Below are 26,488 nucleotides of genomic sequence, written 5' to 3' on the forward strand. Positions count from 1 at the left end.
TTATTTATTTTTATTTAAAATCTCTCAACATTTTTCGAAAAATAAAAATTTAATTTTTCTAAGCCACGAGTAGCAGCTAAGATTTTCATCTACTCCAATAAATTATTGTTTTATTCCATTTATAATAAAATAATTAAACACTTAACCCCTCCAAGCAAACTGAGCAGATAGCGCCGTAATGGTAACTAAAGTCAATTTCAGAGGTCACAGCTACTCAAAAGTGGCGTTTATTTCTTGTAGGAATATTGGACTGCACTCAATGCGCAAAGAAAAATAATTAATAAAACTATGTACGTGAGTATCTGTAGGCTTTGGTAAATCATTAATCTGGCATTGGCAGTTTTTGTTTTCTGCGCACTAATCCATCTTCCATAAAACAAAAATATCAATTTTTTTAACTCTTGCCACTTACTCTACTAACACCAAACACCCGCGCAGAAACACGCTGACACGCGTAAGCAATTAAATAATTGTTTAACGCTGCTCACCAAAGCAACAGTAGCAGAAATTGTTTATCAATAATTGCCCACAGCAAATTGCATATTAATGGCAAAAAGAATACAATTAAAAGAAATCCGCACACACGAAACGGTGCAAACGAAGAGTTGGAGTGACAACCATCGTCAGTCACTGCCACCCGCCATTGTTCAAGTAAAACAAAAAAAAAGAATTATTGCTTTGTGCTGCAATTTCGCGCGCCAATTTGGCAAAGTAACGGCACAATTCGAGACCACCACGTTGCAATTGCAAATTGTTTCGTGGCTAATGGCTGGCGACTTATTACTCGCTTTGAATAGTTTATGGAAAGTGAAACGAAAATTTAAATTAACATTTTATTTTTATTATATTTTCTGTTATTTGATTTATTACAAATAAACGCGTAGAAATGCAATAAATATGTTTGGCATGGCTCTGTGTGGTTAGTAAATACAAACATACATTGTAGTCATACATTGGCCTATATGATAGGTTAGTAGTACCTACTTATGCACTTAGTTTACATGACTTTAGAGGAGTTTTGATTTGTGTGCCTTATTTAAAAATAATTACTACCTTCTGATTTTAACTGTTTCGGGCAAGAGTTGTGCTGTAAGATGTTGGTACAATTTTTTTCGCTTAAAAATAATAATTTATAAATATTTTTTTTAGAATATTTTTTTTAATATTTAGAAATTATACTAAATTCCAAGGTCAAAATGTCCATATTGTGTTTATATATTTTTTGGTCAGAAACAGTATTTTTTTAAATATTTCGAGTAAAGCAAAAGTATCCAAAACGCAGTTTGATTAACAAGCAAATGCGTGCTACAAAATTTTTTTTATCAGACATTTAAATACTTTTTTAAATTAAAAGCAAAAATATCCATATTGTGTTTTTTTTTCGAAACACTACAGTAGTTCGTTTTCAATTATATTTCATTATTCATATTCTTTTTTGCGCAAAAGTAATATTTTTTAAACATATCTGGTAAAAAACTAATCCGAAAAAACAGTTTTTGTTTAAAATAATGTGTGCTGAAAAAAATTGTTTACCCAGAAATAATATTTTTTAAATTATTCTGGCAAAAATTATAAAAAAAATCAGTTTATATTACAAAAAATGTGTGCTAAAATTGCTTTTTTATTAAATATTTAGATATTTTTTTAAAGGTTAAAATATCCGTAATGTGTTAAATTTTTTTTGATTTTGGACTACTGTTCGTATTTCATTTTTTTAGTATGTAAAAGGTAACATTTTACAAATTTGTTTTGAAATATTCCGTGAAAAAAAATATCCTGAAAAACATATTTTTTATTGAAATTTTTTTTTTTAAATTGTTTAACATTCAAATGTAGAAATTATATTGTGTTTATATATGATATATAGTAGATATATATTTTCGTTTTTACTCAGAAACAGTAACTCATTTTTCATTGCCCCAAGCATTTGCAATGTAAGATTTTGATAGAAAAATGTCCGTGAAACAAAAATTTCGTATTTTTTGATATTGCTAAGGGGGGAGCCTGCTTTAGATGCTTCAAAAAATCGATTTTTTTGTTTTTGCCTAAATGTCTTCCCAAACTATCCAAGCATGTGTCCTCAAAATTTCAGAAGCGAATTCAAAATGTTTTCGCAGTTACAGAAGAAATTGTGAGCAAGCGTTGAGCAGGTATACGAGCGGATTTTTTATAGGTATACAAAAACTTAGACGCGCGATTTCTCGGTTTTTTATTTTAACGATTTTTCCTAATTGGCGGGAAAGATAGGGAAAAAGTTAAACGTTCTATCGAAACGAGATAATATTGATTGTATTCGGAATTGAATTCTCTTCTAGTTGAACCTAAAAAACCTTAAGAAAGTTATGATTAACCCACTTTTTAAACAATCTAAAGTGAATTTATTTTTCCAAAAAAATGAATTTTTGTTTTAATTAGAGAAAAATTGTTGAATTTCTCACTTTTTGTTTAATTTTCTTGGTTTAACTAGAAGCTATAGTATACTAAAATAAAAATTTGTTTGGGTTTTTGATGAAAATTGCGACCTGCATCTTTCCCGCCGCACGACACATGCACACTCGAGGCGCCTGCCACTCGGCAAAATGTTTGTACCAGGCATAATATGACATATATTTTAATGAAAAAATTTGAGAAAACTGCTGAAATATATAACAATAACACCTGAAAGTTTCGTTTTAATCGAATATTTCTTTCCTTTCCAAAAAAATCCACGAAAAAATCAATTTTTTGAAGCCTCTAAAGCAGACTCCCCCTTAAGTTGAAATGTAATAATATTTAGTTTTTATAACTTATATTTTGTTTTTTTTTTCTTACTCAAAAGGTTCGACTTATATTTTGGGGTATTTTCATACAAACTTTATTCGCTCAAAACATAGTTTTGGTAAAAACAAATATTCTGAAACTTCTAATATTTGTATTGTGTTTAAATTTTTTTTGTTTGCTTAGCACCAGTAGCTCAGTTTTAATTTTGGGGCAATATTCTTGAGCAAAAAACTACATAAAACTTATTATTTTATATATTACGAATACAATTCGAAATCAAGATTATTAAATACAAGAAGTGGCATTTGCATCAGCATAACTGTTTAATTTCGAATATAATAAATAATTTATGAATAACTTCTACATATTTGCCAAAACCAAGAACAAAAAAATTTCCAATTGAGGATTTTACAGTGATCTAAAACGTAAGCTACCCGTACTTAATGACTTTCATATCATCGCTTTCATATTATTTTTATTTTTTCCAAAATAAAAACTATGGTGTAAAAGGCTTAACAAACGAAACACAATTCAGTTAAATGTTTCTCTTTCAATTCGTGATGTGAATGCTGTGTTCGTATATACATAAATATGTACTGATGTTGAATAATAAAAAAAAAACATTTATACTTAATTCTATTTCCTTTTCGGCTGCATCTTACCAACTAAACTGACTACATTAAATTCTATGCTAATGTTAGGATGTGGTTATTGCCGCAGTAGCTTCTGAATACAATTAAATGCGTAGCGCTGCTCAGTCGCAATGCCAACGCTGCTGCGGCAGCAAAACTTTCTGCAATTCTCTCCTGGCTTCTGCCACACATTTCATCGTACCGCTGCTGCTGGTCTAAGCGAAGCCCCTGCATGTTGCACAGCAATAGGTTTTGTAGTAGTGCAATTTGCACAATCGCTGCCGATTTATCCGCTGGCAATTACTCACATCATCTTTGCAATTCACTGATGGCTCAGCGGGCTTCAGAGTATCTCGTTCCACATCGAACAGTGTGTTGAGCTCTGTGAAAGCAAAGTAGGATACGAGTAGATCAAAATATTAACACAGGAATTTCAATATTAATTTGGGGAAAGAAATACATTATTTTCTCGGCATATGGCCGTATTGATCAATATCTCGATCAAAGTATCGATCAAACCATTTAAAGTTTATGCTCGTTGTCAAGGTGACATTTCGCACTAAAAACATTCTAAAATGGCGAAAATGCAAGCCAAACTGAAATTGTGAATGGTGTTTATGGTGCCGATACTATAACAGCTAATTACGTGCAATTTTGCTTTCGTTCGTAATGTCGATAAAATCACAGAAAATCGCCTAAGAGCTAAAGATCGACCATAAACCATTTGCGCAAAAATGTTACTCAAGAATAAGGGATTTATTTCTTTTTATATTTTATTTTATTTTATTTTATTTTATTTTATTTTATTTTATTTTTTATTTGAGCTTAATCCATCTCGGCTATTGCCGGAGATTACACATCCCGGATAAAATTTTCAAGGGATTGTGCTCTGGTGGAGCGTAGTCCAAGTTCTACGCCCATGCGATTGCTATTGCTTAAATATTTAAAAATCTACGAACTATTGCACATGTGTCCAGTATGGTCGACTTCTGCATGTCTTCTAAGAGGTGTTGGCAGTCATACTTCTTCAAGTTTTTTATTAAATGCTTAGGCACTAATCCAGTGGAAGATATAATTATTGGTATTATATTCACTTCCCTCGCTTTGTACATCCGTTTAAGTTCTATGGCCAGAGCTGCATACTTCGATACTTTGGTGGAGTATGTGCTTTGGATGTTGCGATTAAGGGGCACCGCTATATCGATTACTTCGATCGTTTTATTTGTCTTGTCGAACAAGATAATGTCAGGTTTGTTGGCAGCTGCTGTTTGATCTGTGGATATAAATCTGTCCCAGTACAGTTTAAAATTTGCATTTTCGATTATTGCCTTTGGTTCATATTTAAAATACAAGACTTCTGCTTGTAAGAGACCGTGTTTGATCGCAAGTTGTTGGTGGAGGATCTTTGCTATATTGTTATGTCTCATGACATATTCACGGGGGGCAAGTACGCTACATCCAGCAATTATATGGTCGATTGTTTCACCGTAAATGCCGCACCTTCGGCATCTATCTTCTATTGCCTCGCCATGTATCGACCTTCGGAAATTCCTTGTTGGAATAACTCGGTCTTGGATAGCGATTGCGAAACCTTCTGTTTCAGAAAATAGTTTTCCTCTTTTCAACCATAAATTGGATGACTGTGCGTCTATCCATTCCATTTCGAGATCATGCGGATGGGCACCGTGTATTGTTTTTGCCTTCCATGCTGCGATCATTTCTGCTGGGGATTTAACCCCCTCAGGTACTGGGATATTCTGCTCCATCAGACTTAGCGGGGTAAAGCCATTATCTGCCATAGCGATAACTTTAAATAGATGGGACTCGCTGCTTAGAAAATATGTACGTAACTTCAAAGTTTGCGACAGGTGTAGGCGCGCTATATTAATGATTCCTCTCCCACCAACGTTTCGAGGAAGCGATATTCTTTCCACAGCGCTTTGAGGGTAATGGCTTTGGAACTTTGTGAAAGTGGTGCGTATCAGCGTTTCAATCCGAAGGATGTCTGTCTGAGACCATTTTATTACTCCGAACGAGTATGTCAAAAGGGGTATGGCCCAGGTATTGATTGCCTTGCATTTATTTCCACTGTTCAGACTAGTTTTTAATATAGCTTTCAGTCGTGCCTCAAATTTTTTAATGAGGTTTTGCTTTACTAGCGTGTGGTTGATTCCTTTAAGTTGCAGAAATCCTAAATATTTATAAGATTCGCTGCTATGCAAGTTGTCTATAATAATATTTTGGTCTACTGCGTAGTTTTCTTCGGATTCATCAAGCTGACCTCTAATCAAATGTATTATTTTGCACTTATCTGGTCCAAATTCCATTCCCACGTCATCGCTAAAAGCTTTAGTGGCATCTATCAGCTCATATAGCTTATGCTTTTTGTTTGCGTACAGTTTCAAGTCGTCAACAAACAGAAGATGGTTGAACGTGTGCTCTCTTACTTCAGTTTTGAGTATAAAGCCATTTTGTTTAAGTGTGAGAAGCCTGCTAAGTGGATTGAGACCAATGCAGAACCATAACGGGCTTAAGGCATCCCCTTGGAATATACCACGTTTGATTGAAATCTGTTTCGAAACAGTTCCATTTAGAACCAGTTTTGTATTCCACTTGCTCATTAAGCGGCCCAAGAGGGCAACAGTGGCAGCATCGATTTTGTATATTCTTAATATCTCTAATAGGTAATCATGCGGCATTGAATCAAAAGCTTTTTTGTAGTCAATAAACGCGACGCTTAAATTCCGCCTTCTTCTCAGAGCTACTCCTGTGATAACAGTGTCTATAATAAGCTGATCTTTACAGCCCATTGTGCGCTTCCTGCAACCTTTCTGTTCTTCACATAAAATGCTGTTACTTTCACAGTGTTCATATATTCGGTTAGCGATAATTTTCGTCAAGAGTTTGTATGTCGTGCTCAAGCAAGTAATTGGGCGGTATTTTGCTGGATCAGCAGATGGTGCGTCCTTTGGAAGAAGATAAGTTACTCCGGCAGTGAGAAATTCTGGGATAGCAGCTATATTTTTCAGTACCTCGTTGTAGCATCTTGCGAGTGCTTCGTGCATTACTGAGAGCTTTTTAAGCCATATGTTGTGTAGCTGGTCTAGGCCAGGGGATTTCCAGTTAGCTGAAGTACATATATTATTCTTTATTTCTTCTGCTGTTATGTCGTAGAAGTGCATTGGTGCAACGTTATCCGCTTTTTCTTTTTCTTTGGCTAACCAATTCGCATCAGCATTGAAGAGTTTTGCTTGTGCCCATATTTTCTCCCAAAACTGCTCTAACTCTTGTTGTTGTGGATATAATGTCTGAGATTCTGCATTGCTGTTTTGTTGCAGATTTCTATAAAAGCTTTTTTGATTTTTGTGGAAAAGCTGGTTTTCCTTCCGCCTCTGATTACTTTTGAGGTATCTTCTTAATCGCTTTGAGTAAGCGGCGAGTTGCTGTACTTTCCTATCAATTATCTCTGATAATTGGTCAAGACCCACAGTCTGAGGCTTAAGCGGCGCGATGATACTAGATACATGCCTTAACAACCTTTTAGATTTAGCCCCATTTTTAAATGAAGTAAGCCTCCCTATAGATTCTCTTAGACCGGCAATTCGTGTTTCGAGTCTTCTTTGCCACCTGGGGACTACTGGCGTTTTTTGCGTTGTTTTATTTTTAAATGTCTGTACCTTTGGGTGCTTCCCCAGTAATCGTACAGTAGTAAGAGCAGAAACATAAAAGAGAGTGTTAACATATTCCAAGTTGGTGCTATTGGCGACATATGCCGGCAGAATTTTCGAGTTAAGTGTTTTAACCACTTCGTTTAATTTTTCCGATTCGCCTAATCGGGGTATCCTTGGTCTTAGCAAAGGATCCATACCTTCATAATTCGCCAGATAATTAAGGAAAATATCTTTCACCTCCCGTTCTTCATTAGTTTCTGGACCATCGCTTTCAATACTTTCATAGATCAAGTTAAGTTCAGGTTGTACGTTGGTAAATTCCGCTAAATCTTCAGGCTGTGGGTTGCGTGCCTCGGTTATCTCTGGTGTTATTTCTTCTTCGCTTCCTTCCACTCCTCGTAGCTCGTTGCGTATTGCACTTTTAATTTCCTCTTGCTTTTCTTTTCTTACATATTCGTGTTGGAAGATTGCTTTTTTTCTTGTAGCAAGGCTATTTTCGGTTAGCTTCCCATTCAGATGTCTATATCTTCTTAGAAACAGGTCTAGCATTCTCTCACGATAGGTCGTCATGTGCTCCGGTTCTTCACAATTTGTGGAAATGTAGTAGCAGCGCAGGACATATTCATTCATTTCCGTTGTCCATTGAATACGCTGTCTAACACGGCCTGCTCTTGTGGTCCCAAGATTAACTTGAGAAACACTTGTCGCAGTGTTGGGGTTTTCGTGTTGTTGTTGTTGTACCACTGGCGACTCCGCTATCTGATGCCGATGAGCAGAGCCCTCGCCGGCAGCCGTGGCTTCTGCCGACACTTGAGCGAATATCCTCGCTCGGCTGCAATCATTAGATTCCTCTATTATTTTATTTTATTTTATTTTATTTTATTTTATTTTATTTTATTTTATTTTATTTTATTTTATTTTATTTTATTTTATTTTATTTTATTTTATTTTATTTTATTTTATTTTATTTTATTTTATTTTATTTTATTTTATTTTATTTTATTTTATTTTATTTTATTTTATTTTATTTTATTTGAGCTTAATCCATCTCGGCTATTGCCGGAGATTACACATCCCGGATAAAATTTTCAAGGGATTGTGCTCTGGTGGAGCGTAGTCCAAGTTCTACGCCCATGCGATTACTATTGCTTAAATATTTAAAAATCTACGAACTATTGCACATGTGTCCAGTATGGTCGACTTCTGCATGTCTTCTAAGAGGTGTTGGCAGTCATACTTCTTCAAGTTTTTTATTAAATGCTTAGGCACTAATCCAGTGGAAGATATAATTATTGGTATTATATTCACTTCCCTCGCTTTGTACATCCGTTTAAGTTCTATGGCCAGAGCTGCATACTTCGATACTTTGGTGGAGTATGTGCTTTGGATGTTGCGATTAAGGGGCACCGCTATATCGATTACTTCGATCGTTTTATTTGTCTTGTCGAACAAGATAATGTCAGGTTTGTTGGCAGCTGCTGTTTGATCTGTGGATATAAATCTGTCCCAGTACAGTTTAAAATTTGCATTTTCGATTATTGCCTTTGGTTCATATTTAAAATACAAGACTTCTGCTTGTAAGAGACCGTGTTTGATCGCGAGTTGTTGGTGGAGGATCTTTGCTATATTGTTATGTCTCATGACATATTCACGGGGGGCAAGTACGCTACATCCAGCAATTATATGGTCGATTGTTTCACCGTAAATGCCGCACCTTCGGCATCTATCTTCTATTGCCTCGCCATGTATCGACCTTCGGAAATTCCTTGTTGGAATAACTCGGTCTTGGATAGCGATTGCGAAACCTTCTGTTTCAGAAAATAGTTTTCCTCTTTTCAACCATAAATTGGATGACTGTGCGTCTATCCATTCCATTTCGAGATCATGCGGATGGGCACCGTGTATTGTTTTTGCCTTCCATGCTGCGATCATTTCTGCTGGGGATTTAACCCCCTCAGGTACTGGGATATTCTGCTCCATCAGACTTAGCGGGGTAAAGCCATTATCTGCCATAGCGATAGCTTTAAATAGATGGGACTCGCTGCTTAGAAAATATGTACGTAACTTCAAAGTTTGCGAAAAGTGTAGGCGCGCTATATTAATGATTCCTCTCCCACCCACGTTTCGAGGAAGCGATATTCTTTCCACAGCGCTTTGAGGGTAATGGCTTTGGAACTTTGTGAAAGTGGTGCGTATCAGCGTTTCAATCCGAAGGATGTCTGTCTGAGACCATTTTATTACTCCAAACGAGTATGTCAAAAGAGGTATGGCCCAGGTATTGATTGCCTTGCATTTATTTCCACTGTTCAGACTAGTTTTTAATATAGCTTTCAGTCGTGCCTCAAATTTTTTAATGAGGTTTTGCTTTACTAGCGTGTGGTTGATTCCTTTAAGTTGCAGAAATCCTAAATATTTATAAGATTCGCTGCTATGCAAGTTGTCTATAATCGTATTTTGGTCTACTGCGTAGTTTTCTTCGGATTCATCAAGCTGACCTCTAATCAAATGTATTATTTTGCACTTATCTGGTCCAAATTCCATTCCCACGTCATCGCTAAAAGCTTTAGTGGCATCTATCAGCTCATATAGCTTATGCTTTTTGTTTGCGTACAGTTTCAAGTCGTCAAAATATTTTATTTTATTTTATTTTATTTTGTTTTATTTTATTTTATTTTATTTTATTTTATTTTATTTTATTTTATTTTATTTTATTTTATTTTATTTTATTTAATTTTATTTTATTTTATTTTATTTTATTTTATTTTATTTTATTTTATTTTATTTTATTTTATTTTATTTTATTTTATTTTATATATTTTATTTTATTTTATTTTATTTTATTTTATTTTATTTTATTTTATTTTATTTTATTTTATTTTATTTTATTTTATTTTATTTTATTTTATTTTATTTTATTTTATTTTATTTTATTTTATTTTATTTTATTTTATTTTATTTTATTTTATTTTATTTTATTTTATTTTATTTTATTTTATTTTATTTTATTTTATTTTATTTTATTTTATTTTATTTTATTTTATTTTATTTTATTTTATTTTATTTTATTTTATTTTATTTTATTTTATTTTATTTTATTTTATTTTATTTTATTTTATTTTATTTTATTTTATTTTATTTTATTTTATTTTATTTTATTTTATTTTATTTTATTTTATTTTATTTTATTTTATGTTATTTTATTTTATTTTATTTTATTTTATTTTATTTTATTTTATTGTATTTTATTGTATTTTGGTTGGTTCGTTGGTTTAAGGGTGACCCCGCATCGGAGTGCCACATACACCGCAAGTTGGGTCCGTTGTGTTGCCCTAGAGCTCATTATTTTAAATGATTTCCCCACCTTACCGAGATTTTTATTGTAGATTTTGGTCAAAGTTATTAATTTCGAGAATTTGATGAGAGATTCGATTTTCAGGTCCGAGAGTACTGAAAGATTGTCAATTGTTGGAGAGCCTAGAAGAGCGAATCGACTTCTGGCTAGGCCAGGACAACTGCACTGCAAAGCCGAGCCGACGTGCATGAGTGCCCAAAAGGCAGTGGCCAGTGATAAGAGATATTAAATGCCTTAGTTCGTGTTTCGAAAGACTTATAAGGTTGTTTGTCTGTTTCAGATTGTAAGATGGCCAGATTTGTCTGGTCGTAACGTAGTTTCCACCGGTCCGATCAGCAATGCTGTGAAATTCTCGATCAATGATCATTTTACATGTTGAGAGCGCAATGTGGATTGTGGGTAAGTTACTAACATTTGATTGCGCAGCTCCAGCTCTTACGAGCTCATCAGCTTTGCAGTTACCTTCGAATCCACTGTGACCCGGTATCCAGATAACTTGGACAGAATTCTGAACCCTTATTTCGTTAAGAAATAAGAGACAGGATCGAACCACATCTGAGGGGGTATAAGAGGAGCTGAGTGCTCGAACGGCCGCTTGACTGTCAGTGAAAAAGCGGATATCTTCTAGTGATATTCTCTTTTGTAAGAGAGTTTTCGCATACTTCCGCTTGGAATACACTACAGTAGTCGGGTAATCTAAATGATAGATTGATGTGAGGGGAATTGGAAAAGACCATCTGTATATATAATCAGAGGGCCATCGATTTCGGTAAGATTTGTCTTCCATTCTTCCCTAGTTGGGAGTGAACAGGAGAATAGCAAGGGTGATGATGGAAGACTTACATGATAGTCTATGACGGAAGAGATAACAGTGTTCCTGTTCCGTATGACCGAATGGCCAAGATACTTATTCCATTTCGATATAGCATTCATGCGTGTCGCTGTTTTCGCTACAATCGCTTTGCCAGCCAGATCGATAGGGAACAAGTGAAGCAACGTCTAAATACGTTATCAGGAGGCAGGCTGTTCTTTGGACTCGATCAATTGTGGCTACTCTACACCGTTTTTCGAGTGTACTTTTTTTAATTAATACTTCATTTCATATTATTCTTTATATTCCCTTCAACCTTATAAATATTAGCGAGTTTAGTTATTCTAACAGTACCTTCACATTTCTGCACATTGCACGTTCCATAAACCGGTTCACGTTCCAAATATTTACAATTCGTCGATTCGACCATCGCCTTTTGCTTCCAGTCAAATTCCAGGCATTTAGCATAACGTCTTTGAACACCTTCACCACAAGAACGGGAGCACTACAAGATTAAAAGATTTACATAATTAGATAAATTACTATTGTAATAACATTTCTTGGAACAAAAAAAAAGTGTGCAAAAATTTATTAAAATCGATCGCATTAATGTTATAGCTTCCTTCCAATTGCGCTCGCCAATCTCATTCTTCTTCACTTCACTACACATGCACTCACCTCCGACCACTCCGAATAATGCCACTTGGGTCCGCAGAATGTCACCTCTTTGTGCGTGCAATTCATCACAGCACGCGGCCGCAATAGAAGATCACATTCTGCTTCATCGACCGCCACACCTTCCCTCAAACATAGCACAGCACGCCTACGTTGTAAGTTGAAACAATCTCCCGTGCAATTACTCCATTCTGAGGCAAACCACGTACCATACTGACAAGCGGCTGCTTGTTGGCCACTGCTACAGATACGCTTCTGCTCTGGCGTAAAGCGCAAATCACACAGATCTGTGTAGGGCGGCGTACGATCGCAGTAGATCGAACGATGCTCAAAGCCTGCACCGCAATCAGTGGAGCATTCTTGATTCCAGTCGGACATCAGCCACACACCCGCTTTGTCTAGGCGATCGTTACGTAGATGCCGACGCAACGGTGTGGTTGAATTGTAAACGCTGCGCACCATCGTGGGTGCACCCACTAAACGCGCGAAGACACGTGGCGTCTTGTCGGGACCACGTGCGTAAATTTTGCGTCGATTCAGCTTTGGGCAATTACAAGTCTCATTCAATTCAGGCAACTTTTCTTCTTCACACAAATATTCAGATACTTCCTCAATCTTCCCATTGTTCTGCTCCTGCACACAATTCACAAAACGCGTGCGTATACCCTCTACCTCGCCTTCGGCACATTTGCATTCACCATAGTCGCCAGCGCGCCAATAGGCGGGGCATAGCCCGCGATTGCAATGATAGATATCCTCACTGAAGACTGGCTTCTCGACAAAAGCGCAGCGCTTAGGTGAATAATAGCGCGTCGGTGAGTCGCGTATGCAACGGAAAATGGGTGGCTGTATGCCGGGGCCGCACGAGCGATTACATTCGCCAAAGCCGAGCAGCTTCCATGAAAATTTGCGGCGTTTACGATCGCGTGCACGAGCAATTTGTGCCGAAACTGTGCCGTCGAGGTTGTTGTCGTCTACATCGTCAAGAGGTTGGCCGACCTCATTCCATTGCGACGGAAACTCCTCCTCCTCGTTTATAGAAGCTGAAGGTATCGGAAGTGTGTAGTCGTATTGGACACCTGTGTTGTGTCCACGCGCAAAGAGCTGCAGGAGAAATAACGAAATTCGATTTTATTACAGTTGAGCGAAAGGCGCAGTAGTCTTACCAAAAGTACAACAGGTTTGCTTATCGGCCCTTTCGAGGTGATTACGCTCAATTCGCGATTGTAGTCGTAACTGTCGTCATTATACTCGAATAAACCACTCTCCGAAGCGCGATTATTACCGTTGATGAGAAATATGTCATCCGTTGTTTTGAGTGCTGCAGGTACAAGCATAAAAAATATGATTAGGGGTAGATTTAAATGTATATGGGAACCTTTTTCTATGAGCAAAAGTAAACAGCGATCAGTTCAAAAGTTCAAAAGTAGTTTTTAATTATTTGAATTTACTTCTTAATTAGTTTTTTCAACTTTCTTTCTCTTACCTAATAGATTATCACTTCGTGTCAACTGTTTGATGGTCAAATTCATCGCACCCGCTGGAATTGTATGCACGTAGTTGTACCCATGACTCAGCTTGGCTTTGCTGAACACTTCGGAGACTATCTCACATAACACCGAACCGCATTTAGTTTGCGCATCTTTGGTGGTGGTCGGTCTTATGGCGCCACTCTCGTGCACGGCCTGCAAAGAGAAAAAGTAGTTTGCACTCACAACAAAGTAAAGGATTATATTTGTACATATATATGGAATTACTTAAATTAAGTTTAAAAAACGTGGCACTTAAAATAATTTTTTAACTTACCAAATTAAGTATTGAAAAAATAATCCAGAACTTCGACATTTTGTGTTGTTAAATTTTCATCATACGAAGTTTTAACGTTTTACTCTTCCTTGTGATCTTATGACTTGTATACTCATACATACATACATATATGTGCTTATATAATTTGCTTGTATTTGTGTTTTTCAGAACTTTTTATTTTAATCTCTGTTTTTAGTGAAATAATTATTACTCTTTTAAATAAAAAATAATAATAAAAATATTTCCAATTTTATATTTAAGTTATTTCTTTAAAGTTTTCTATTCATGAAACTTTAGCGACATTTGTCCATATCCATTTTTAATTACAAAGAGTTTATTTAATTGTAGAATAGTCGTAGTTGTGTAGGCCACAGTAATCGATTATACAGGACAAGTGCCAATGGACCATATCGCAACACTGTGCAATGGTCTGTGAAAATGCCCAAGCGTAACCCCATAACTTGATGCCAGCTAACCGCACTTAGCTCTTCACTCCTAAGCTTAACCTTGATTGTGAGTGTTGTCCCATAGCAAGGAAGGACTCGGATCCTATTAGTAACGAAGCCTCTTTTGCTAATGCGTCCGCTACTTCGTTCCCAAGTATACCCCTGTGTCCTGGAACCCAAATTAGCCGATTGCGATTGTGTGCTCCTAAAAAATTCAGTTTCTCGATACACTCAAGAACCAGTGAGGAATCAACCTAGCAGGATGGCAATTCCTTGAACGCCACCTAACTGTCGCTCAGAATGGCAATTCGCTCATCCTTTATAAATTGATTCCTGGCCATAGACAGACGGCATACACCTCCTCTTGGAAGATGGTTGAAAAACTATCCTACAACACAGAAAGCTTCGTGGTGAGGCCATATACTCCAGCGCCTCCGCCTTCTGGTGGTCTTCGATCCCTTTTTATAATAGGACTATGAATAAGTTCGTTTCGGTTTTACAACAGATGGCGTAACTTGATTATTATTCCATCGATCCACATTTCCAAACATTCATTGGAGAGCTACTGTCGTAAGGCACAAACGTCAGTATAAGTTTTTTATTTGAAGCGTAAACAACAATATTTTTACCACACTTGAAAATGTCGAATTTCGTGCCAAATAATGTGTTTTTGCGGGGAATTCTTCTTCATTATTTTAATATGAAGAAAAAAGCAGCCGAAAGTCATCGTATCTTGGTGGAAGTTTATGGTGAGCATGCTCTATCTGAGCGAACGTGCCAGAAGTGGTTTGCACGCTTTAAAAGTGGTGATTTTGGCTTGGAAGACGAAGAACGCGAGGGTGCGCCGCCAAAGTTCATGGATACCGAATTGGAGGAATTGCTCGATCAAGATCCGGCTCAAACGCAAGAAGAGGTTGCAAAAACTTTGGGAGTTGATCAATCAACCATTTCCAAACGTTTAAAAGCCATGGGAATGATCCGAAAGGTAGGCCATTGGGTGCCGTATGAATTGAAGCCAAGAGACGTTGAACGCCGTTTTATGGCATGCGAACAACTGCTTCAACGGCACAAAAGAAAGGGTTTTTTGCATCGAATTGTGACTGGCGATGAAAAGTGGGTCCATTACGACAATCCAAAACGTCGGGCAACGTATGGATACCCTGGCCATGCTTCAACATCGACGTCGGCGCAGAATATTCATGGCCTGAAGGTTATGCTGTGTATCTGGTGGGACCAGCTGGGTGTTGTGTATTATGAGCTACTGAAACCGAATGAAACGATTACGGGGGATGTCTACCGACGACAATTGATGCGTTTGAGCCGAGCACTGCGAGAAAAACGGCCGCAATACGCCGATAGACACGACAAAGTTATTTTGCAACATGACAATGCTCGGCCACATGTTGCACAAGTGGTCAAAACATACTTAGAAACGCTCAAATGGGATGTCCTACCCCACCCGCCGTATAGTCCAGACCTTGCGCCATCCGATTACTATCTCTTCCGATCGATGCAACATGGCCTGGCTGACCAGCACTTCCGTAATTACGATGAAGTCAAAAAATGGATCGATTCGTGGATTGCGGCAAAACCGACCGAATTTTTCACAAAGGGAATCCGTGAATTGCCAGAAAGATGGGAAAAAGTAGTAGTAAGCGATGGACAATATTTTGAATATTAAATTTGTAACCATTTTACGTCAATAAAGTTTCAAATTTCGAAAAAAACCGCACGAACTTATTCATAGTCCTATTACCAGTGCAGGGTCAACTCTTGCAGTTTCCTTCAAATGCAGATGTACTCCAGTTAAACTTGTCCTCCAGTTCAATTTTGAACTAACTCTCAAATTTAACGACTTTAGTGATACCATCCTTGGGTAACTGGGCGTGGGAGCTGCAGTCTCAGCAATTCCATGTGCTTAGATGACATCACTTTTCCTTTACCGAAACCTTCAACAGAGTAAGCTTGGCTGATTGCTGAATAACTATTCGAAGCGGTGTCAGCTCGAGCATCACCTCCATCTGGCTCTGAAGCCAACTTCCTTGGCCCGGAGCCCGTTCTGCTACTCCCTTCTGCAGCCATCAAAGCCGCGGTTAGCAAGCGGGTTACTCTGAACCACAAGCGAGCTTGGCAGGCTGAGAGAGGCTACAGATGAACAAAACTGATGTTACCTGTCATGTCTGATCGACTGTCGCAAACCCTTCTGTCATTAAGCAGAGGGGACTGTAGGAGGCTGGTTGGACTGATGACGGGGAAGGACATGGAAAAGGTAGGCTTCTCAGACAATGCACTCTGCCCAGCGTGTGGAGAGGAGGATGAGACGGTGGACCACTTTCTGTGCGTCTGCTAAGCCTTCGCTCGAATCAGGTTTGAGGCCTTTGGCACTGATGTGTTAAGAAGCGACCACTTTGGCTCCTTGGCACCACAAGATCTACTCAGATTTCTTCGGGGGTCGAGTAGACTTAAAGAAAATTAAAAAGTTAATTCAAATGCAGTACAATGGATTTAATTGTGTCTGAGTGCTGTACTTGCCAGCCTGTCCCGACAAAAAAAAAACAAAAAATATCACCTCCATCGTAGCTGTAGGGCAGGTTCGCATCTCCCTAAGCGCTGAAGCTTAGTCAGTGCTGCCCACACTGTCGAGAGAGCGCCTCTCCATACCCAAACAACCGCTCCATATGTCATCTTTGGTTTCGCTTGGTTTTAACAGTTCATAATAAATAACACCAACTTGGTCCCACCAAATATATAGCATAACCTTCGCAGAGCGAATATTCGGCCGAGGCGACGACGTAGAAGCATGACCGGGCAATCCCCACGACTTTCTTTTCTTTGGATTGCTGTAATGAATCCATTTTTCATCACCCGCCACGATGTGATGAAGAAAACCCTTCCTTTTTTGCCGCTGGGGCAGTTGTTAACAGGCGAAAAAACGACGTTCAACATCCCTTGGTTTTAACTCAAAAGGAATCCAAGTCCCCTGTTTCTGAATCATTCCCAAAGCATGCAATCGCTTAAATATGGATTGGGGGGTAACTCCTAATACTGCAGCAAGCTCTTCTTGCGTTTGACACGGATTCTCATTGAGCAATGCCTCCAATTCAGCGTCTTCGAAGGTTTTTGGCCTTCCTTCAAGCAGACGGTCGTCAACATTAAAATCACGGTCTTTGAAGCGACGGAACCAATATCGGCACATTGTTTCACTTAAAGCAGTATCTCCATAAACTTTTTGTAGCTCTCTATGCGCTTCAGCCGCCGTTTTTTTTTTTCGAATGAAAGACGAAAATCAACACTTCCCGCAAATGACGATTATTCGGCAAAAAATCAGACATTTTCACAAAACCAAAAGAATATGATACCAAAATTTCTTGATTTCAGCCATTGGATTATGTAAGAAAACTCAGTAGGACATTCCTTTAAGGCCGGAGAAGATTTAATTTTTGAAGTTGTCACTGAAAATATTTTAGTTTTTAAATGTCGAAGAGCTGAATAAAACGTTTATGAAATAAAGAAAATTCGAAAGGCCATTTCCTTTCAGGTCAGAAGTGGGATACTGACTCCTGTTTTTTTGTATGAATGCGCATAAATTCGTGCTTTGTTATGCGCGTTGGCAAGATGCATATATGGCGTAGTGTATAAAATGCATGCGACGGTCGTGGAAAAAAAAACTATGAGCAGATTAATACGTGCGTGTTAATGTGTGGAAAGCGAGAGTTGAAAGGGAACAAGGAACAAGCAGATATACAAAAAAACGAGTGGTGCAAGCGTGTACGAATGTACATATTGTGCGGGGGAAAATGCCGAAAATAGTGAATTTAAGAGTGGAACAACTTAAAACGCTGCTGTGTGAACGGGAAAAACCTACGACTGGTTCTAAGGCAGAACTAGTCCAGCGGTTATGCGATTTTGAAAACAGTGACGAAATAAATATGGACGAAAGGTGTACAATGCAAGAGCAAATTAACGAGTTGCGGGAAATGATGCAAGGCATCACTACTTTGTTGCAACAACAAAGCCGTGAGCAACGACCAAGTGTAGAACAAACGGCCGCGAGTGTAGAAACTGCAACTACCCCGGTATCAATGGTAGATTCTTCGAGTGCAAGGTGTTCGGTGAAAGAGATTGCTGAAACTTTACCTACCTTTGATCCAACGAATGAACTTTCTTTGCCGGTTGAAAAATTTGTAGAACGTGTTAATCAAGCGCATAGTCCCTATCAGTGGAACGAAAGAAGTTTAATGCTAGCAGTTTTTAGCAAGTTGAAAGGTGTTGCCAAACTATGGTTAGATGCTTCACCAGAGTGTTACTCGAATTGGACAATTTTCGCGGAAAGGTTAATAGAAGAATTCGGTACTAAGCCAAACGAGGCAGAGATACATTACAAACAGTTCGGTGCGTAAATTTGATGAAAAAGTCGTGGAATATTGTTTTCGTATGAGTGCCATTGGGCAGCGATATAATTTGAGTGAATCAGCGATTATAAAATATACGCGGAACGGATTACGAAATCGGGAACTGCAAACGGCAATTGCTCCAATGCGATTTGATTCGATGAGACACTTGCGCGAAACGCTTGACGAGTATGATAAAAATCGTAATAGTACTCCAGGTTTGAAGTTTGAACAAAACAAAAATAGAAACACGAATAATGACGGGAATAAAGGTAGCGCTGAGAATAAAAGTAAGATAAAGTGTTATAATTGTTTTGAAGAAGGTCATATAGCGACCAGATGTTCTAAGCCACTACGAAAAGCGCAGTATGGTGATGGTCAGAAAGTTTACCCGAAGGTTGAGGCTGTGGAGCGTAATAAGAGAAATGCTACAATGACAAACCGTAAAGTCGAGTGCGATGAGGAATTTTGTATTAAACTGGTGTATGTTAAAAATCAAGCAATAAAAGCATTCGTGGACACAGGAAGTGAATGCAGCATGATACGGAAATCATGTGCTGATAAATTCGAAATTGAAACAGAGCCTTGCGTGTTAAAAATAAAGGGCATATGTGGAGGTGCGCGGTATGCAAGTGAGTTGATGAAAACTGAAATAAAAATTGACAGTGTAAAAGTAAATGTAATACTATATATAGTGGATGACGAGTTGTTAACGTCAGATGTATTGCTTGGAAAGGAGATTTTCAATCGGAATATTGTCGCGCACATAAACAGTGGACAATTGAAATTCGAATATCTACCGATTGCGGAAAATCGAGAAACGACGGTACTTGAACGCAAAGTTATAAATGAAAATCAAATAATATGTGGAGAACTTGAAAGTGCACAGGCTGGAAAGCTATTCAGACTGTTGAACGAGTACAATGATATATTTGCAAATAATATCAGTGAGATAGGACAGACAAATGCATTATCCATAAAAATTAAGTTAGATACCAATGTACCTATTGCACAAAACCCATACCGTATACCAGAGCCGAAGAAAGTGTTGGTTCAACAGATGATTAGAGAGTTATTAGTTAACGATATAATAGAAACGTCAGAGTCTGAATATGCGAGTCCAATTGTACTCGTGGAAAAGAAAAATGGAGAATCGAGATTATGCGTAGATTATCGTAAGGTGAATCAACATACCCGAAAAGAAATTTATCCAATGCCGCATATTGAAGAACAGCTTCATGAAGCAAAACGTTATAAATATTTCACAGTATTAGATATGAATAGTGGGTATTATCAGATACTGATACATCCAGATAGTCGTAGATATACTGCGTTCGTAACCACAGAGGGGTTGTATCAATTTAAACGAATGCTAATGGGCTAAAGAATGCCCCAGTAGTCTTCCAACGCTTGATGGCAAAGGTAAAAGAACGAACACAGAATGGAGATATGGTGAACTACATGGATGACATTATGATAGGGGGTTCAACTGTCGATGAAATGTTGGCCAAATTGAGGCGTGTACTTGATGCATTACGAGAGCTTAATTTGACTTTGAATTTGAAGAAATGCGAGTTTGCAAAAGAAACAATTGAATTCTTGGGCCATACATTAACTCCAAGCGGAATTAGTCCAGGTACAGCAAAAACAATAGCTATTACAAATTTTTCAATACCTAAGAATGTAACTGAAGTACGACAATTTCTGGGGTTGAGTGGATACTTTAGAAAGTTTGTGGCAGGGTATGCCATTAAATCAGAGCCACTGCGACGTTTACTTTGTAAGGAACAAAATTTTCGATGGGGCGAAGAACAGCAAAGGGCTTTCGATGAGCTGAGGTTGGCGCTGGTGTCCAAACCGGTGATGACGTCATATAGAATTGAAGCTAAGCATGAGATCCATACCGATGCAAGTTCCATTGGATTAGCTGGCGTGTTATTGCAACTTGAAGAAGACGATTGGAAGCCGGTAGTATATTTTAGTCGATCCACGAGCGAAAATGAGAAAAAGTATCATAGTTACGAGTTGGAGACTCTTGCAGTAGTGGAAACATTAGAGCGTTTTAAATATTATGTCTACGGGAAAGAGGTTACTGTAATAACCGACTGCAATGCAATCAAAACAGCAATGGCCAAGAAAGAGCTCATCCCGCGCATAGCGCGCTGGTGGCTCAAAGTGCAAGAGTACGACATAAAAATAGAGCATCGTTCCGGTAAGCGGATGGAACATGTCGACGCGTTGAGTAGGTCCCCAGTAGAAGCATCGCGTGAAGTGGACGAAGCGTCCTTGTGTGTCTTGAAAACAGGTATAGACGAGCAGGACTGGTTATTTAGTATGCAGATACAGGATGTTGATGTCAAGCAAATAGTCGATAAAGTGAAGTCAAAAGATATTAAAACGTTAGATGAATATATACTTGAGAATGGTCGATTGTACAAGAAATATGAAGGTGCGAAATTGTGGGTTGTACCAAAGGCACTTCGATCAAAAGTTCTGTATGATTGTCATAATAATGCAGGTCACTTACGTGTTGACAAAACTATCCAGCGACTACTGAGTTATTTATGGTTTCCAAGGATGAGAAATTATGTCAAATCGTACATCAAGTCGTGTGTAGAATGCGCCTATAACAAAGATCGAGGAGGGCGAAGAGAAGGGGAATACCATTTCGACGATATAGAACCAATTCCGTTCAAGACAGTGCACTTAGATCATTTAGGTCCATTCCCTAAAAGTAAACAGAGAAACGAGCATCTGCTGGTCTTAGTTGATGCCTTTACAAAATTCACAGTCATACGAGCGGTCAAGAGTACCAAGACCAAACCTGTACTAGAAATAATAAACGAAGTTAGTAGTTACGTCGGTATGCCAGCACGAATTGTGACAGACAGAGGTACCGCTTTCACTTCGAAAGCATTCACGAAATATTGCAACGACAACTGTATAAAACACATCAAGAATGCTGTGCGTACTCCCAGAGCAAACGGACACGCAGAACGAGCAAACAGAACAATTTTGTCAATGCTGTTGCCAATTACCACCGAAGATAGATGTTGGGACTCAATGAAAAACAAAACTACTACTAAGACACCTCAAGAGCTACTGTTGGGTTACGCCCCCCGAGATGTCCTACAAAACAAAATATTATTAGCAATACAAGACGAACACTGTGCAGTTAACGATACTGATTTGGAAGAGGTCCGACGTACGGCAGCAGTCAAAATCAACGAGGCAAGACAAAAAGCCAAACTCAAATATGACAATCAGCACAATAAACCAACAGTATACAATGTAGATGATTTGGTGCTCGTCGACAATGAACCAATGAGTACCGGGCATTCACGAAAATTAGAGCCACATTAGAAAGGGCCATTCATAATCACGGCATCTCTTGGTAATGATCGGTATGTGGTTGAGGACTTGCCAGGTTCACACAGGAAGCAGAGGCATTATTCATCGGTGTACGCATCTGATAAGCTGAAATTGTGGTGTCACCTACCTCCATGCGACGATATCGAAACAGACGAAGATGAGACTACAGGAGAATCTACGGAACCTGAGCGGGGTCGCACCAGTATGTCAGGAGAGGCCGAGTGTAAGAAAACTCAGTAGGCCATTCCTTTAAGGCCGGAGAAGATTTAATTTTTGAAGTTGTCACGGAAAATATTTTAGTTTTTAAATGTCGAAGAGCTGAATAAAACGTTTATGAAATAAAGAAAATTCGAAAGGCCATTTCCTTTCAATTATAACTCCATATTTTGCACATTTTCAATATTCGTATACTCTTGTAGTAGTTTGAGTAGTCAGTTATTCATTTTCTATGCGAATAAGTACAGGTATCCCTTGTATAACGCGGTCTTATACAACGCGGTTTCGATATAACGCGATTTGGAAAAATTAGGTTTCAGTACAACGGGAAATTTAGGCTTATATAATATAACGCGAAGGGGAAAATACATAATTATAAAATCTGGTAACACTAATTTGCGTACCACATATTTATAATATGTAATGTATTTTTAATGTAAACCGGGAATTACCCTTTTTTGCCTTAGATAGATAGAATAGATATTAATCTAGCACCTTATTACGAAATTGAAAAGGAGCTTAAAAAAACCACCCACCAAAAACTGATAACAGATTTTGCAATTATAGAACCACAAGGTCCCAGAACGAGTTCCTTATCCAATAGCGAAAACTATGTTGAAGAAATATCTTCTGATGAAGCTATTGCTCCCCCAAAACACCCACGTGCAAATATCTTTGAAGACAGTGAAACAGATTAATTACCATATGAAGTTTGAAGAATAACAATAAAGTTTTTAATAAACCTTTAATTTGTTTTAGTTTGTTTTCAAATTTTTTGTTTTGTGTTTTTAATTGTATTATAAAGTCTGAACTTTAGTATTGAGTTGAAATATATGTGCATCGGTTATTTTGTACGTATTTTATTTAAAAAAGAACCTATTGGAACATAACCCCCAAATTTATATGAAAACTATGTTTTAGATAACGCGGAATTACATAACGCGCAATTCTTCTGGAACGTAACTATCGCGTTATACGAGGGATACCTGTATTTAAATTCTATAAACAAGTGGGCGAAAGTTTGCTTTAGAATTTCTTTCTTCACCTAAGACTGAAAAAATGACTAAAGACAAAAATGGCGAATTCTAAAACTACCAAATTCTTTATGCAGTCTTTGGTTTAATGTGTGATTCATTGGCTGAGGCTAGAAAGTATTAGTCAACGAATGTGACTGCAGCGATTTAAAGTCTCCATGATTGCATTATTCAATACTTCCGACCTCGAGTTACATAGGTATTAGCGTATAAACACCAAAAAGGGCTTAACTAACCACCCAACTGGGGCTATCTTAATCAGCTAAAATACGCCGAAGTGCTGAAATTTAGTGGTAAAACCCTAAAGTGATTTCTTAAGAAATTTACGTGCCACTGTCTCATATTTCAAACAGAATATTTTTAGTAGTACTGGTTTTAGAATCAAATGAAAAATAATTGCGAAAGTACAAAAAACGCCAAGAATATGGTTTTTCTTAAAAAAATTTTGCAATTAGTCAATTAGTAGAATCAAAAATAGATACCAATTTCTCTCCGCCGACCGCAAAAGTTCAATTGACTTATCAAAACTAACCCAAATAGAATAATTATTCTCCTCGTGGAGGCATTGGCCTAGTAAATTCGATTATTTACGCAAGTAAGCAAATGTATGTGTATGCGTGTGTGTGTGTGCATATGTTGGAAACTAATTACACTAACCAATTTATTGAAAATGAATTAACTATTCGCAAAAAACCATGCAAGAATTTACTTGCCTACCTAACAACAATTGGCAATGGCAATAGTGGTTGCCACGGCGGCGCAGCCACTTCTAACGCATGCCCATTTTCCCCAATTCTTTGCCAAGTCCACATAGACCGTGTGTGGTCCCGACACATGCATGTGCCACACACCAAAGTGCTTATGCTTTATACCTATGCTTTTAAGCTTTTCATCGATCACATCGGAATACATATATGAATATGTATTTGAATTGCTTTGGTTATAAAAGAATGCCGGGCATATTGGCCAGTGACGTTGCTGAGCGCCAATGTACGCCAAATCCCATAAATCTTAATTGAAACATTTTCGCTTTTTAGCGCCGGCTAGCATTGCGAGGCGTACAGCGCGGCGTGTCACTGCTGCCTGGTCGCAGACAACCGACAATTTATAAATTTCTACACATCCACCTAGAAAATGAAATTGAGTTTTCAACTTTTATAGATATGGCATACAGTTATTTATGTTAACAATTCAATTAAATTTTTCCCCACTGCCAATGTTGTTGGCCTTTTCAGCGCACACTTAAGTATGAGTAAGCAAGAACAAAGATGTAAAAAAAACCGTAGATATTAAAACAAAAAAGTAACAACTTCCTAAGCCTATATTTGGTGGCATCTACATAGAGCTGAATTTGGGCACTTGAGTCTGAAAGTTTTTCTTCCACCAGCAAAGCAGTGCTGAAATATCATTGTATGCGGAGGTTGTGTACATATTTGTGTTTGTATGTCGAGTTTTGTGTGTGTAATACAACAGTTTGCGTGCACTTGAATGGCGGCGCATCGACAAATCACCAACCAACCACTTGTGACCCCATTATACCCCACTCGACACCACTTCCCAAGCCGGCCTATCAGTCTGACCCAATTATCACTTGCTAATTAGCCTAGAAATGAACTCAGCAACGGAAATTCACTCAGATCAATTGGGCAATTTTTGTGATTCTTTCTTTGTATCTTTGATATTGGCTCATGAGTGCGCAGTCAATGGAGACGAAAGGAATTTTAATTTATGGTGTTAGAATTCTTAAGTATCATTTAAGTATTGACGCTGAATATTGGCATTATTGGTCGTAAACTGTACAAATTTGTATGTCGAAGTAGATAGAATCTATTCAATGGATATTTAGCAGCAGCTGTCGGGGGAGTGCGTTGTGAAATTCATTGACATGCAGCGCCCAATGAGTGAATGGGGTTATTAAAAAGACATTAGCACAGAAAGTTTGAAGAGCGAATGTCGAATATGCTGCACAATTTAAGTTGAGAAATTTCAAAAATGTTTGCAATCACTTTTTTTTTAATATTTAGAAAAACTTTAAATAAATTTTAATTGTTAAAATAAAAGCAAAAAACTTCAAAATGAAAAAATATTAGGAAAATTATGCACATTTAAACTAAAATTAAATTGCATAAGCCTATGGATGGATAAAAGTCAAGCACGGTAGAAAATCTCAGTTATTTTTCAATATTAGAAAATGCGCAGTAATGTGGCAGGACAGTTATTAACTACGGGAGTGCATCAAATATTATACACTCGGAGGTTGCCATTGCCTGCCGAGGGGCGGCCGCTATTAGAAAAATGTTTTTTTTTTAATTTGAACCCAACCTGCTTGGTTGGTTGGTAGAGGTGCTGTCTGAGTGACACATCCCACACTCAATTAGCACAAAAGGTGCCATTTTGGAACACCACAAGTAGAACCACTGCCGTTAGTTAGTCAAATCAAGATGTATTTTTTGTATAAAAAAATTATGCACGTTGCACGTTTTTAGTTGACAATGGTAATCTCTACTTTTGCGTCCACCTCAATATTGATGAAAGTGATCTTCTTGACAATCTCCGAAGGTGAATGCAAGTCGCTGATACGCTTGATCAAGATGATTTCACTATAAATATGCCTATGCCATCTATTTTCTTTCCTGCAATTTCTACCAAATTGTTCATTGAGAATTCCCCCAGGCATTCTGTGTCGTAGAGCAGCCAGACTTGTGCACTCACACAGATAGTGGAAGATTATCTCCTTAGAATCTTCTTGATTGCAGCTTCTACATCTATCCTTATACGGTCCCTCCCTCCTCCTAGCATGGTCTCCGACAAGCCAATAGACGGCTATTGTTGACATATTAAGATGACATTGAAGATGTCTGTTCTTTTCTTTCTTAACATCTCGTCAGTTCTAGACTTGTTGTACTCTGACCACGTTTCCTTCGCTATTTTGCAGGTATCGGTGTTGGTCCATGTGCCAGCAGCCTGCCTCTGGAATTGCAAGAAAATTTCCCTTTTGTAGACACTCTCTAGGCGCACTCTAGAGGAAAGTTTTAAGCTGACTCCGAATGGCAAATATTTTTTATGAAGCGCTTTGTCATGGCAGAAATACACTCGGAGGTTTGCCCTTACCTGCCGAAGAGCAGGTCTTTCTTCATTATGGTGTTTCAAGGAGACTCGACGCTATGTTCTCCGAATTGCGCATGGTACGGCGGCTGCAATATTCTTTTGCTAAATTTCGTCTAGACTGCCTTAAATAACGATAGCATAGGGACGTATTGACAACTTTTGTTTCTCCTTTAGTTTCCTTTATGAAAATATAATTAATTCTACTACAAAAATA

General features: G+C 37.8%; 1 protein-coding gene across 1 annotated transcript in view; it reads right to left on the minus strand.

The window, feature by feature from the left end:
* Positions 1-832: 832 nt before the first annotated feature.
* The window catches only part of LOC128863683 (A disintegrin and metalloproteinase with thrombospondin motifs 7-like), a 61,589-nt gene continuing 35,933 nt past the window's right edge, over positions 833-26,488 (minus strand). The window contains exons 4-8 of the mRNA XM_054102961.1: positions 13,388-13,586; positions 13,068-13,222; positions 11,905-13,005; positions 11,581-11,731; positions 833-3,774 (exon numbers count right to left, since the gene is read on the minus strand). Of these exons, the coding sequence (XP_053958936.1) occupies positions 3,608-3,774; positions 11,581-11,731; positions 11,905-13,005; positions 13,068-13,222; positions 13,388-13,586 (1,773 nt within the window). The 3' untranslated portion in view covers positions 833-3,607. The remainder of the gene's footprint in view (positions 3,775-11,580; positions 11,732-11,904; positions 13,006-13,067; positions 13,223-13,387; positions 13,587-26,488) is intronic.

Source organism: Anastrepha ludens, chromosome 5, assembly GCF_028408465.1.
Source record: "Anastrepha ludens isolate Willacy chromosome 5, idAnaLude1.1, whole genome shotgun sequence".
NCBI lineage: Eukaryota > Metazoa > Arthropoda > Insecta > Diptera > Tephritidae > Anastrepha > Anastrepha ludens.